Genomic DNA, 15,200 nt, shown 5'->3' with positions numbered 1-15,200 from the left:
TGTGTTCATTTATGTATTTAGGCAGTGAATGTTTATTGAGTGCCTAGTAACTGCGATATAAGGTTAAAAAAAAGGATAAATGTTTTTTTAAAAAAGACATATGTGGATGGAATGCTAATGAAGATAGAACCCTGCTGCTCTAGGTGTTCATAGTAGGACTCTTATATAGGCTTTGATGTGACTTCTTATATAGGCTTTTATGAAATTATAAAAGTCTCTTAATTCTTCCACCAGGACAGACCAAGATGATCAGGAGATTTCACACACATTTTCAGTGTTGGTATACATCTAAATGTAAGTGCATCCCTGAAAGTATAGTAGGAGAATAAAGGAATTATCACGATTGATGCCCAGGTTACTAGCTCACAATGATCTCTTTCTCTCTCTTTGCATATGCATTGGTGGTTGAGATCAAACACTATTCCTAGCCAAATGTGGAATTTGAGAGAAATGGTCTAAAGATAGTTTTGGTGGAAACTTGGCCCACTTGATGGTACTTGAAAATTAGTTTCCTTTGGAGCATACACATTGACTTGAGTCAGATATATGTGTGCAGACATGGAGAGTTGTAGGATTCAAAGTTTTACACTTATTAAGAGAACATGAGTGAAGATTCTAAGACTGTGGAGTGCACTAACTCCCTACTTCCCTGGCAGCTTTGTCCAAGAAACTGTACAGCTAGATCTTGTGCATGTGTGCAGGTGCGTGCTCCTCTTAGCTACACATGGTGCAGTGCTTCCTCAACAGAAGCAGAAAAAATGAAGGCAGTCAAGGAAATAGAGAGTCTCACTGTCAACTTCACTAAAGGTATTTTAGTAAAATGTCAACCTTACTATAGGATTTTCAGGGTCTAATGCCTTAGGCTAATGGCATTTTTTATTCAAATATGATTATTTTGACAAGATTTATAATTTAGTTATGGCAAACTCATTCCACTGTTATCATTTAATTCTAATCTATTTTCCTCCTTTTCTTCCCTCCTTCCCTTCCCTCCTTCCCACCCCATCCACCCATTTGTAGAACCTTGCCAATAAGGGCATTAGGAAGGTGGGCAAAGGATGTTGTCTAATGATAAAGTAGGATTAAAATAGTAAAGAAAAGCACTAAAGAGAGCAAAGATAATACATACCACAATTTAACTTAGTAATTTCTATCCTATTTCCACCTTATTATTACTCTGACATTTAATCCAGAAGTCATTGGGAACCTAAGTTATCTAATTATTTTGGTACTCCATTGTTTGTATGCAAACTCAGACATAAAATGAAACCTTAAATTTACAGAAATATGCAGAGAACATATGCATTGCAAAAATGATTATTGTATACAAATTTATAGGCAAACACACCATTGTACTGTGTTATCTTAACTCAAATTCTTAGTACCTTGAGGTAAAGCGAGAAAAGAACTTTAAAAGACAATGTCTTCTATTATCATAAAAAATATTTATTATAAAAAATTATCACATTTCTCTGTACATAGCATAAAGACAAAAACACAATGTATACATTAATAATTTAAGTGGGCCTGAGTATTCAGTATCCTTCTACTAGAAACCCTAAAGCTCTTCCACGGATTTCACAAATACCAATGTAGATTATTTCTATTTTATCAAAGTCCATTTGCACCGTTAATGTAATTGAGATACTAACGTTTCTTTTTTCTAGTGTTTTAAAGATAGTTCACAGTGTTTAGGTTAATTAATTAATCAACTGATTTAAATCTTTGGTAAATACAAGTATTTACATGTAAAAATGTTTAGCTCAAATTTCAGTAAAAAACTGAAATGACAAATAACCTGCTGCAAACTGTTTTGTATAATCAGAAATGCGAGCTGGACTCCCACCATTAAGAAATATTACTGTCTAGGACTTCTGATGATAAAATCTGAAATCCACAAAAAAATAGTTGAGCTTCTATTACCATTACCAGAAGCACCACAACACTAGGCCACCACAAAATTACACACAAATGTCAAATTCAACATATAAACCATACTGATTATTTTACAATGCAGAAAATCCTCCGTTTTTTCTATATGCCAGTTTAAATGTTAATTGACACAGATAAGTTTATCTCATAAAAGCCTACTATCTTGTAAGAGTGAGAGCCATTTAAAGAATCCATACTGTTTTCAAAAACACCAGCTCTTCCTCTTGCCAATGACACATGCATGAAAATACAGACTTTTTTGGAAATAATTTGTGGGGAAAATAGAAAAGTGCCTGCCTTCTGCTTCCCTCTCTACCTATATCCTTTCTTTCCTTCCTGCCTTCTTTCATTTTTCCCTTCCTTCTTCTCTAAGAGTATTCAGTGCCACTGCCTGCCAACCTTCAAATTATACCTTAACTCTCGCAAAAATACCATATGCATTTCAGGTGTCATTCATTAGCTCTCAGTCACAATGATTCACAAATGAAAGCATGCTCACATGAGAATCTCTTACGTCCAGGCTATTTGTTTTAAAAAATCACTCTAAAAGGTACTTAAATTCTAATGTCCTTGAGTCACTTGCAAATTAGAAATTTTTAAATAGACATACTAATGCTGGAGTGTACAGAATAGAATTAAATATATCAAAAATATATCTTTTTTTTTTTTTTTTTTTTTTTTTTTTTTTTTTGAGACGGAGTCTCGCTCTGTCGCCCGGGCTGGAGTGCAGTGGCCGGATCTCAGCTCACTGCAAGCTCCGCCTCCCGGGTTTACGCCATTCTCCTGCCTCAGCCTCCCGAATAGCTGGGACTACAGGCGCCCGCCACCTCGCTCGGCTAGTTTTTTGTATTTTTTTTAGTAGAGACGGGGTTTCACCGTGTTCGCCAGGATGGTCTCGATCTCCTGACCTCGTGATCCGCCCGCCTCGGCCTCCCAGAGTGCTGGGATTACAGGCTTGAGCCACCGCGCCCGGCCAAAAATATATCTTTTAAGCCTAGAAAATGGATGCCTTTGGATTACCATCATTTCAGGATAGAGAAAAGCCCTTCTTACTGAGTTAGGCTCTGAACATGTGATTTCTTTCACTAACACTAGTTTTTCCAATCTGCTGACTTATTTATAAGCAAAGCAAAGTAAGAGATATTTTTGCCGTTACTTTGGCAATTCTCTCTCCAATCCCCAACATCCTGAGTTCAGTGCACATCTAACAATTCACTCAAGACCAGGCACCTGACAATAAGTGTTCACTTAGTGTGTAAAGTAAACAGGAAAAGCAGCATAATAAAGGAGCTGTGTTTTTATCAGAGGAGCCTTCCTTCTGAGATTTTACATAAGTTGATGCCTTCACTGCAACCTTGAATAAAATGTTTTGAATTTTGAAACATTTGAATAAAATGTTTGAATGCTTTGAATAAAATTCCTCCTCTTTCAGCGTAAACCTTATTTTAGTCACCAGCCTTTCCTTCCAGAGCACATAAATATGTTCAAAATGTACATTTACATACATTTCTAACCACATAGTGTAAACTAAGTTTTAATCCTTTGCATGGCAGGAAAATGCTGGTATTCTGACACCAATATCTTTTGATGTGAACAAGAGGCCTAAAATATTAGTCTATTGAAACTGCTAACTGCCATCTTCACGCTCACTCCCTTTCTCATTCTTGTTATCAAAAACAGATGGAAAACTGAGGCTTATTTCTTTGGGATTTTATATAAACTCATGAGTTATTCTACATAAAAAAATAAGGAGCTGACCATCTGTTAACTCCTGTAGTCTTGCACTAAGTTCTCCTGGGTCACAGAAACAAGCTCCAATCCTCATTGGATCAGTGTTCTGATTAAGGAGTTTTCGTTGCTGTTGTTTGTTTTGGAGGAAACAAGGGTTCACACACAAACATTCAGGAAGCAGCACTGGTGCAGACCCACTTTGATCCCATAAAGTGTCTTGAGTGTCCCTCTTCACATGGCCGCTTCTTTTGCCAGGTTCTTTGGTTCCCTGCTTGGGATACACCAGTCATCAGCCTCAGAGCTCATCTGATAATGTTTGAAGGCTGACATGTTAAAGACTGGAAGTTTTTCTATAGACTCAGAAGACAAAGCCTAAAAGAAAAGGGGGGAAAAACATGAGACCAAAGACATTATGCATGGCATAATTTGCACTTGAAGTTATTATTCAAAATACATTCAGAGGTAAGTATCCAAACACTCAAATACATTCATTTAATTGATACAGTAATAAGAGCACACTGGTGTCTGCACTCAGTCTATTGCTCTTTCTCAATAGTTTGAAGGCTTTTGCTCACTTAAGAAGTGAATACATTAACTGTTTCAGGTGATCAAAGGCCATTTGGCAAGTAATTCCAGTGCAAAAAATGGGAGCCTGAAAGTTTAATGTTTTAGTTGTTAATATCTGTAAATATATTTTCAGTTGAAATAGTTGGCAAATGATGAACAGAATCAAGACAGTGCTCTTAACAAAGAAATTGAGGCTTTACCAGAAACAGAAAAACATGCACCAAGTTTTATTTATTATTTTTTTTAAACAGAGTCTAGCTCTGTTGCCCCAGGCTGGAGTGCAGGGGCACCATCTCGGCTCACTGCAACCTCTGCCTCCTGAGTTCAAGAGATTCTCTTGCCTCAGCTTCCTGAGTAGCTGGGGTTACAGGCGCCCGCCAACATGCCCAGCTAATTTTTGTATTTTTAGTAGAGATGGGTTTCACTGTGTTGGCCAGGCTGGTCTAGAACTACCGAACTCGTGATCCACCCGCCTCAGCCTCTCAAAGTGCTGGGATTATAAGCGTGAGCCACTGTGACCGGCCAACATGCACCAAGTTTTTAAGTTCAAACAGTGAATGTCTGGCACCCCACTGACAGTTTGCGAACAGTCAGCTTTCCTTTCCCAGGATTTCTAACAAGGTCAGCTTAAGGTCCTGAGTATCTTGATACTTGTTATTTTTTCAGGCTGGAACATTATTAGCATATACTTCCCACAAATCTAAGTAAAATAAAAGTACAGCTACTCTCATAGATGCCAAAAGGAGTTGCCTTAAAAAATTTGCATTAGCATGTCCTCATTCTGAAACTTTGGTAATGTATTAACACTTCTCGGGAAGCAATTTTGCTTCACTTGAGGCAGGTAGTATGGCCCAGCTTCCTCTTTGGTAAGTTATCATATTAAATAATGTACACACACCCAGAAACAAAAGAGAATGACCTGTGGTCATTTGTATTAACTCAGTTTGGGGAATTCACTCTGGACCATAGCACTGAGGGCTATAAAAGCAGCAATGGTTTTAGAAATAGGATTTTGCTATTGAATTCAAGGGATACCTTTAAGTAGATGATAGCATCTGTTCCATATCCTGATAAAGAGTAGAGATTCAGATCTCCTTGAAAGTACTTGGCATAGAGACGAGAAATTGGCAAGCCGTAACCAAAACCAGCCTAGAGAAGAGAGATGTTATCAGGTAAAGAAGTGTACGCGATCACTGAAATACAAACAAATAGGAAATTACTGTCCTCACTGATACTAATGTCCTAGAACCTAAATAAATATCTTCTGCTTCCAATCAGACACCCCTTGTTTCACCATTTTTAGCTTGCTTTATCATGCATTCTCATATCCTTCATGTCTAATTTTACTAAATTGATGAACTTGTCTAAATAATCCCTTGCAATCCTTGCTCTACATTTAGAACTAGGTGGCTGAGATTAATTTAGCCAAATAATTGTTCTTACCAAAGGAGCATTCCGGGAATTATCCATCACAGGCGTTGGTGCAGTGGAGTATGTATAACTAAAGAGGCGGTCAATAATTCTCAGGGGAACACCACCTCCTCTGTCTGAAATCTAAAACAAACAAACAAGTCATCAGAACCACACATTAAAAACAATGTCTATTTGTCTAAATAAAAATGGCTTTCCTTCATTTAAAAAGCACCTGGCTTATATGACTGTTATCTATTGCAAAAAGCAGAGAGCTTTATTACTATTGACCCTATTTAATTCTCTCAAGAGACACCCAGAAGAAAGACAGAGAATGGTTACCTTAATTGTGAGGTCTTCTTTTCCCAAGACAACAATCACCTCAATTGGTGTAAGGGAAGGCCGATTTTCCTGGTGTTCAACTGTTGCCCGCATTGCATTCTAAAGGAAACCAAACCGTAAGGAATTCAATGGCAGAGGAATGAGGGACAATAAATATCTGTTTTTTTTTTTAATGTTTAAAATAAAAGTAGCACAGGGAGGGTAATTCAAAGTTCCTGTTTTTTTAAGTTAGTAGTAAAACAGCTTTGTAAATAGCCATTTATGAATGTGTCATGTAGGATGTATAATGAAAAATATTCATTTACTGTGTAATATAGCTCCTGGGAGTAATGTCTAATGGAAAAACAATTCTGCTAGCTGTCAAGTTCTTATTTGTAAGCTTAATTTAAATGTGGAAATTGGTTTTTATAGTCCATTTCCTAGCTCTCCCTTTTCTGTCTTTCCATTACATTTTACATCCAAGCACCAAAGACTATTACATAACAAATGAACAGTGAATCACTGAACCAATTTATTGGCTTTTATAAAACTTGCTGTGAAAAGGTTGTTACTATTTAAGAGGACAGTTGATAATTCTAAATTAAATTTCAGTTTGCATTTGATTATCATCTAACTTTCACCAATGATGGCAAAATAACTCTATGAGTTGCATCATTCAACTTAAAAATAAATCAAATCAATGAAAAAGTATCCTTTGTCCTTTAACACAGAGCAAACTAAAAGAAGTTTTCAGTCTATTGGCTGAATATCATACAGATACAGTCTTGGTTTTCTTAACCCATTTTCCTTTCTCACCACCTATCCGCTTTCTGCTTTCTGGTTTTTATATAATATTAAGTTCTAGTCATTAGCTGGAGTGAAATAAAGTAGATCAGATGTTTGTAGTACAATCAATACCTCACAGCAGTAATATTAGAATAAGTTAGGAAACGGGAAGTTCCGGAAAGAGTTATGTCAGAATTAGAGCCAGATTTCACTTTTTTTAGCCTGCCTTCTCTCCAATTCAGGGGACTCTTGGGAAGCATCTAAAAGCTTAAGGTGTTTTTCTATTTTTTGGTTTAAGTTCAATTTGATCTTAATTTAATTTGATCTTAGGACGCATGAAAGGATTTGATTCTTAGCACCGGGCTGCCTCAGACCAGTAACATCTGTACCCTTTGAGAGCTTGTTAGAAATGCACATTCTCAGACCTAAAGAATCAAAATCTCTGGGGTGGAGCCCAAGAATCTGTGTTTTAGCAAGTCCTGCAGGCGATTCTAATGCACACTACAGTTTGAGAAGACAGCTCAACAGGCCTGCTAAGAAAAGTGTGCATTTGGACCGGCAGCATCACCCCTTAGTTTATTCAAAATTCAGAATCTCAGACCCAACTCTAGACTTCCTGAATCAAAATTTTCACTTTAACAAAGTCCCCATGTGATTCATATGCACTTTAAAGTGGATGATTGAAGGAAGTACTGACTTTGCTCTGAGCACATTCTGGACTCTGAATGGGGCCATGCCACCTACAGGAATTCTGGACCTGAACCTCTGAGTCTGGAGTTGGATCAGCCTGTGGGGGTGGAGGTAACAAGGCCTCATTCACTGAAACATTCACCCCCATGACCTCTCTTAATGAATGAATAAATGACTGCTGCTTTGATGGACACCTGAAAAAATAATAGGAACCTCCTCTTGGCTCTAAAGCATTGACACATCATGAATTGTATGATGCATTCTCAAATACGTGTTGATGCTACAATGAGCTACATGTACTTCCTCAAACATTGACTGTGTAGTTACTTTCTCCTAGGAGGACTAGAAGCATTCTTGGGAAAAGATATTGAGGCTCCTGTTTTGTGGCAAATAATAAAGGAGATAAAAATATAACTGTTAAACCTTTTTAAAAGGTAAAATTTCAATTATTGTGAAGTATCGTACCTTAAATAGTTCAAAGAGCATATGATGGAGGTGAGAAGGAACATACACGATGTGAATTGGTTGGTCGGGAAATTTTCCTAGAAAAATAAAATTCATGAAGATTTTGTAAACAAATACTTCACTAAAATAAACCACCACATTCATGTGATTGACATTTTAGACTTCAAGAGGGTTGGCATATTCTCTATCTTCTCCCTCCCCAAATCCTGCCCTAGAACCTTCCCGCTTAAACAGTAAATACTACTGGCTTATGTACAAAATGTTATTGTAGTTGCTACATAGTATTCTTTGGTTAATTGTTTTTTTGTAGAGATGGGGTCTCACTATGTTGTCCAGGTGAGTCTGAAACTGCTGGCCTCAAGCGATGCTCCAGCTTTAGCCTCCCAAACTGCTGGGATGACAGGCATGAACCACCTTGCTCCATATGATTAATTTTTGTATTTCTCCACAAATGTATGAAGTTGGGTAAGTGTGGAAGAATAGTGCTACAAATTAGATTTTGTGGATTATTTCTATTTTCACCATTTTTGTACTGGACAATTTCAGAGTCAAAATTATACGTATTTTAAGATAGAAGGGAAAAACTGTGCTTATAGCATAATATTGAAATTAATGCTAACTATAATTTTCATATTTTTAGTGCATGGTAAAATAATACACCTGATTTTTCTTGTTTTTTTGTATCACCCAAACATTAAATCTTATATGATAAATATGCTCAAATTTTACCAAGAGGATAAAGAAAACAGAGAAACAAAAACCTCTTAATGCTTTTTGAAAAGAAAAATAAAAAGTAAAATAAAATTAGAAAAAAAAACATAAAAGAAAAATAAAAGTATTATTCTTCAGTATTCCAGGCCTTGGCAAAGTTTGAATCAGAAAACACAAGGTCTGGCACAAGCCCCTGTTTATTTTGTCAAACAGTTGGAGCAGTTTATCTACTAGTATTATGCAACAACCCTGTTTATGCTCAGAGATATGTTCCATTCTTTATTTGCTCTTCTACTTTTAGTTTAGTGTTTACTTACATTTGCATGTCCCTAATCTGTTAGGCTATTCTTTGAGCAACTTGATTTAAACTCTCACCATAAACAAACTGTTGCTGTATAAATATTACTTGAGAAAGATGTTTACTTTAAATAGAAAAAAGAAGTAATTCCAATTTAAATATACTGTTTTAAGATGCAACTATTTACCAGAACAGAATGGGAAGGGGTGAAAATAGTGCCTTTCATTCATCATGTAATCACTTCAGTCATTCAGACAGTATAGGAAGACCTTGTCAGAAATGAAGTTTTGTTTGTTTGTTTTTCTGAGACAGGGTCTCACTCTGTCACCTGGACTGGAGTGCAGTGGGACAATCACAGCTCACTGCAGCCTTGCCTTCCTGGTCTCAAGTGACCATTCCACCTTAGCTTTCTGAGCAGCTGGGACTACACGTGTGTGCCACCATGCCTGGCTAATTTTTATTTTTTGTAGAGACAGTGTCTCCCTTTATTGCCTGGGCTGGTCTTGAACTCCTGGGCTCAGGCAGTCTTTGCACCTCGGCCTCTCAAAATGCTGGGATTACAGATGTATGCCACTGAACCCAGCTGAGTTGAAGCTTTTTGAAGTATGTTCTGCTTCCAGAACAGTAGTCTAAACCAATAGTGCAATTTTTTTTTTTTGTATTAGGGTGAAGGCATTTAACATGAGATCTACCCTTTTAACAAAATGTTAAGTGTACAATACAATATCGTTAACTATAAGCACTATGTTGAACAGCAGAACTCTAGGATTTATCCATCTTGTATAACTGAAACTTTATATCTGTTGGATAGCCACTCCCCATTTTCCCCTTCCTCACAGCCCCTGACAACTACCATTCCACTCTGCTTCTGTGAGTGTGACTATTTTAGACATCTCATATAAGTGGAATAATGCATCTGTCACTGGCTTATTTCTTACAGTGAAATTTAAAGTATTTTTGTTTCCAGGTCTTATGGGTAACCTCTTTAAGAGGATATTTCCACAGCTGTATCTTCCCTACTTCTGGTCTCCTTATCCCTCATATTCTACAGCAAGTAATCTTTCTTTGATCTAAGATATTGGAAAATAGTTGCTACTTTAATCCCATATTATTTGTTCAAAACATTCTTCTTTATGAATCCTCATTAGCAACTGAATAGGCAGAATTGGAGCCTTCCAGTTGAGACAGTTAAAGAGAACCTTGTCTTCAAAAAAAAATGTGTACAAACTCTAGGCAAGAGAAAAAAGGAACACAGAAGTTGCTTTATATTTACAAAAAAAAATCGTATTAGGAGAATACAGAATTTTCCATAGGTTAAAATATATTTTACTTAAAACTTACCATTCACTTGTGTGAGCTTTAATTCTGGAGATGTTAAATAATACTGATCACAGAGCATCCTTGAACACTCAAAGGCATCTGGAATAGAAGTTGTTTTTTATAACAATGAAATGAATTTATTCCAAGTACAGTTCTCAATTAATCTTCAGTGTCTGTATCGCCCTACTATAAAATATGCACTAAAGTACAGGTTTATGTATATAAAAATATATTTTAATATTTTATTGAAGAAAAATTAAGACAGTGTTTGCACTGCAGTTTTAGCAATACAAATATGTGCACTTCAGAGATTAAATACAATATATAAAATATGGCAAGTTAGTCACTTATATTTGGATTTTAAAATAATATTTTAAAGGAATGTTTATACTGTTGACTCTCAAAAGGAAAGGACCTTGAAGATAACATTTATAAAATAAAATGGAACACTCTGTGAACATAAATTCATTCGCAGAGTCACCTCAATTATAGATATGTCAATCATACAGTGTACATTTTCAATAAGGGAAATGCAGAAATATAGAACATACCTTGGACCACTGCTACCACATCACAGTTAGGATCAATGCTTCCAATGTGGGTTGGGTTTCCTGTCTGTGAGTCACTAAATATAAGAACTGTTGAAAAATAAAAACAAAATATTGTTATAAAATTCAGGATAATGATTAGTACTACCACTAAGAATGTGACCTGCTGATTAGTGAAACATCTAGTCATAGTATGCCTTATATTCTACACCCATGTCTATATACCATGATCATGATGAGCTAACTTACTGTGCTGGTTCATCAGCATCCGAGTAGAAATACGGTTCATGTAAAATCGATCCAAGAAATACTGAAGATTTTGATTGGTGACTGGGTCAACTGTACAGGCATCTTTATACTCTATGATTCCTTGTGCCATTGTAGGGACTACATTATGGTGTCGATTTCGAACTTTGATGAGTGTATCTACAAAGCTAAGCCACAATATTTATGGTTAGTAAAAGTTCAAATACATTTCATTCACTTATACTCCTTAGGTTACTTCACAGAAGGCTAAAGATCTTTTTGCATTACTCATGTGAACAAATCAAATGATAAAACGTTAGTCCTTTATTAGTAATCTCACCACAGATTCTTCCACTAGAGGAGATAATTTCATAAACAGACTCATTTTGTTTCTAGCTTATATGTAAAACTATTAGCCTTATAACCAATGCATTCATCAGATGTATTAAGTCTTCTCTTTATAAACTAACGATTAATATCTAATATCATCATTCTAGAGATGACTCTAGAATACCATTGTAAAAAACTTTCAAAATTTCTCGTCAGATTTAGAAAAGATTCTTATTTAGGTAGCTAGAAACTATCAGTTACTCTGAAAGAAAATGTTTAATCTCCAATGACACTGAAATGTATTAAAATTATGTAATGGTAAATCCTCCTGCACATCTAATCATTGGAGTAAATTTATAGTAAAAATAGGTCTCCCTAGGGGGAACAAAAATGAGTCCCCTTCACACTTAGCATTTCTTCACACTTAGCATCATTTCTTCACACTTAGCATCATTTCTTCACACTTAGCATCATTTTCAATGCCATATTCTTCACTTCCAAAAAACCAACAAGCCAAAACTTGTCATGTGTAAGGGGGTGGGTAGTGATTTATTATTCAGAGCTGAATTCCTTTAATTTAGGTCTAAAAATATCTTAGGAATTTGTCTGGAAAGAACCAAAGTTTTAAACATTTATTCTAATGCATAGAGCTTACTCTGATAATGCTTTCTGGTCATCTGGGCTTTTCTCATGGAATTCCACCAAATCCATCAGGCTCTGTATATACCTGTAAAGAAACAGGCGTGCTTTAAGTTTTAAAATTAACAGTCAGATACAAATGGCTGAAAATAGAATAACTTTTTCAAATAATTTTAAAAAAGAAAGTAAGCATTATGTTCAAAATTAAAACTTTCCTCCAGAACATTTGGAAAATAATAAAAATTTAAAATGCTATAATTTTTAATCCTTGACTTTCAAACTTAAAATTTAACGCAAAATGTTTCTTTAACTATTTCAGGTCAGTATTCAGTTTCCTGACTATTTTATTTGGCAAATATTTTCATTTCTTCTAGCAATAATACTTAGAAATAACTTTTTTAAAGCTTTTTATTTTTTTCTACTACATTCATTCATAGAAGAGTATAAGTCTTGACTGCAAAAGTAAATACTACACATTGAATATGTTTTAGATTGTAATTGTCTTATAGGTATATAATACATGTATTTCTTGAATCAATGAACAAAAGGCTGTGCAGTCAGTGGATTAAGATAAGGCTCTCATGCATGTCTGCCACCTGTGCATATCCCGCTTCTGTGATCCAAAAATTTGCTGTTTGGGGTTACCTACCATCTCTAAGCATCAGTATCTTCATTTATAAAATGAGATTATAACAACTGACACTTACTGACTGCTGGCTGTGTGCCAGCTGCTGTCCTAAGTGGGTTTTTTTTTTCTTTTTTTAATGGATTATCTCATTTCATTACACTCAAACATCCCTCTGAGGCATATACTTTATTCTCCTTAATGAGAGATGGGAATAATAATTCAATGGCATAAAGAGTTTAAGACACTTGCCAAGGATTCCACAACTAGAAGTGACAGAGGCAGGATTTGAACCCAGAGCCCACTCTGCCAATCACTTTGTAAGTGACAAAGATTAGGCCTCCCCTCAATAGTAGTCATTTGAATTGGTTTCTAGGCATAGGATTTCTTTTGCAATATCAAACTCTTATTATTGAAAGTACTCTTCTATAATTGAAAATTAAAATTGCATGCCAATTATTTTTCCAATTTATCCTAGAACTCAAAATTGTATTATAAACTAGTCGACTTTTTCAGGGTAAAAATGTCTGTTTATAGTTTTATAGCTTCCCTAATGATAACTTATCCTAAATTAATTTTAAAATCCCTACATCTTTCAAAAGTAATTACCGTTCAGACAGATCACCTGTTTTCCTATTATGATGTTAACATAGTATAAGAATTCATACCCGGGTAACTGTTTCAAAACTAGAGACTTCAATATGGTTCACCACTTACCAGCTTTTAACTAATTGCACTGAAGAGGTATTTATTAACTGGGTCGGGAGGATATCAATTTCCCTCAGAATGTTGGCGAGCCTCACAGGCAATTCCTGTCGCAAAAATGCAAAAGAAGTTCTTTCACATGCGTTTTCTGAACCTATAATAAACGAAATTAATTTAGTTTTTGGGAAAAAGGTGTGTCTAAATGATATATCTAAATAGCATTAACTATCAAATATTGAACACACATATATTATAAAATTATATTTCACTCTCAGTTGGGTTACTGTTAATCGATAATTCAGGGGCGATTGTCTTCTTAATTGACTATCTCGTCTTCCTATTTTCCTTCCTTTCCTTTCGTCTTTCCTTCTTTCTTTTAAAAAGTGACAAATACAGGATAATTATTGTCTTCTCTTTTTGAAGAGGATTCACTTCCAAGAAGTAAGAATATCCCACAGTTCTTAGCATTTTTGAAAGACTGCAGGATTCGGTCACACCACAATGTCAACAACACAACATCCTTTAATGAGTGTGGACATGAAAGATGGGGGATAAGAGGCTGGAGTGGGAGCTGTAATATTTCCAGAACAATGATATCACATTTAAACCCTTGAAACTTTCCTTATAAGATTATTGCAACAAATGTGTAAATATTTTCAGCAATCATGCAAATATATGGAAAGCTATAATGATAGACAAATCTGTAGGGATGCAGAGAGATGTACCCTGTGGAAGGATGCCGGTGGCCAAGGAATAAAATCTATTAATTTGAGGCTATTTAATACCATTTAGAATCTTCTCCAAACAGTAATATGCTGTGAAGGAGGGGAAAAAGTTTCCAGTCCACTGTTAAACGGTGACCGAAAGCAAAAAGTAATTTGACTGGAAGAACAGGTCAGAAAGAAGAGTGCGCAGATGAAGTCAAACCTTATCCAGTGAAGGCAGGCTTGCAGGTGGCCTTGACCTGGCGGCACCCCTGTCAGAAAGTAACCAAATCTAGGAAAAGGAAAGGTGTGCTGTCGTCGAGGCTCCAGGGCTCAGCAGCAATGTGAACCCTAGTTATTTTAGCTTGATCCTAGCCTCCCTCTCCCGAGGCTGAAAGTTAAGGCAGTTCCCCATCCCCAGGACCCAGCTTGGGCCCTGTGTCCCCTCTCACCAAAGTCCAGTAACTGCTTCATGGACAGCGGGGAGGGGCTGTAGCGCGAGAAATGCTCGACCTCTCGGGGCACCAGGCCGGCACCGCTGAGTGAGCCAGCGCTGCGCAGCACGAAACGGGCCGCCTTCATCTTGACGCCCACCCGGCCTTGCAGGGACTGTGGCTCGCTTGAGGGGCTAAGGCTGCTCGGAGCAGAGCCTGGTTCCGAGGGGGCGCGGCGCGTCTGGGCGAGGACTGCAGGTGCGCCGGCTGTCTCGTGCGCCCGGGCCTGGCCTAGGGTTTGAGGGTGCCGCGGAGTGAAGAGGCTGGGCAGCGAGTCGGAGATGCAGTGGGTTGAAACTCAAGTTCCCGTCTTCCCACCAGCCGCCGCCGCCCGAGGTTTTATTTGTTTCCCCGCACTCTCCCCCCGAGTCCCAAACAGGAGGAGTCACTGGAACTTGGAGACGCGCCCTGAACTCCAGGCCGCGCCAATCAGATCAGAGAAAGAGGTAGGGGCCCCGCCCCCCTGGCCGCGGTCCCCGCAGAAATAGCCTGACCCGGTGACCACGGAGTGCCCTGGCACCGGTGCCCGCGGCTGTGAGGGGAATAGGGTGGGAAGAACAGGGAAGAGGAAGCAGAAGCAGGTATCTGGGGCAACGTGGGCTTAAGATTAGCCTCTTGGGACAGGGCTCCAAGTCGCGTGGGCTGGGGTCCCGCCCAGGCTCGTCCTTGTTTACAACT

At 37.3% G+C, this 15,200-nt stretch overlaps 1 protein-coding gene across 1 annotated transcript; it reads right to left on the bottom strand.

Annotated features, from left to right (window-relative positions):
• Nucleotides 1-1,425: 1,425 nt before the first annotated feature.
• PDK4 (pyruvate dehydrogenase kinase 4) lies at nucleotides 1,426-14,834 on the bottom strand. The gene is made up of 11 exons (XM_001093471.5): nucleotides 14,481-14,834; nucleotides 13,337-13,478; nucleotides 12,011-12,082; nucleotides 11,029-11,213; nucleotides 10,783-10,869; nucleotides 10,253-10,330; nucleotides 7,903-7,979; nucleotides 5,983-6,081; nucleotides 5,674-5,784; nucleotides 5,266-5,379; nucleotides 1,426-4,035 (listed from the first exon to the last, which is right to left on the bottom strand). The coding sequence occupies exons 1-11, from the start codon at nucleotides 14,608-14,610 to the stop codon at nucleotides 3,895-3,897; spliced, it is 1,236 nt and encodes a 411-aa protein (XP_001093471.1). The 5' UTR covers nucleotides 14,611-14,834; the 3' UTR covers nucleotides 1,426-3,894.
• Between the last annotated feature and the right edge of the window lie 366 nt (nucleotides 14,835-15,200).

Source organism: Macaca mulatta, chromosome 3 (assembly GCF_049350105.2).
Source record: "Macaca mulatta isolate MMU2019108-1 chromosome 3, T2T-MMU8v2.0, whole genome shotgun sequence".
In the NCBI taxonomy this organism is placed as follows: domain Eukaryota; kingdom Metazoa; phylum Chordata; class Mammalia; order Primates; family Cercopithecidae; genus Macaca; species Macaca mulatta.
This window is presented reverse-complemented; position numbering and strand designations above follow the sequence as displayed.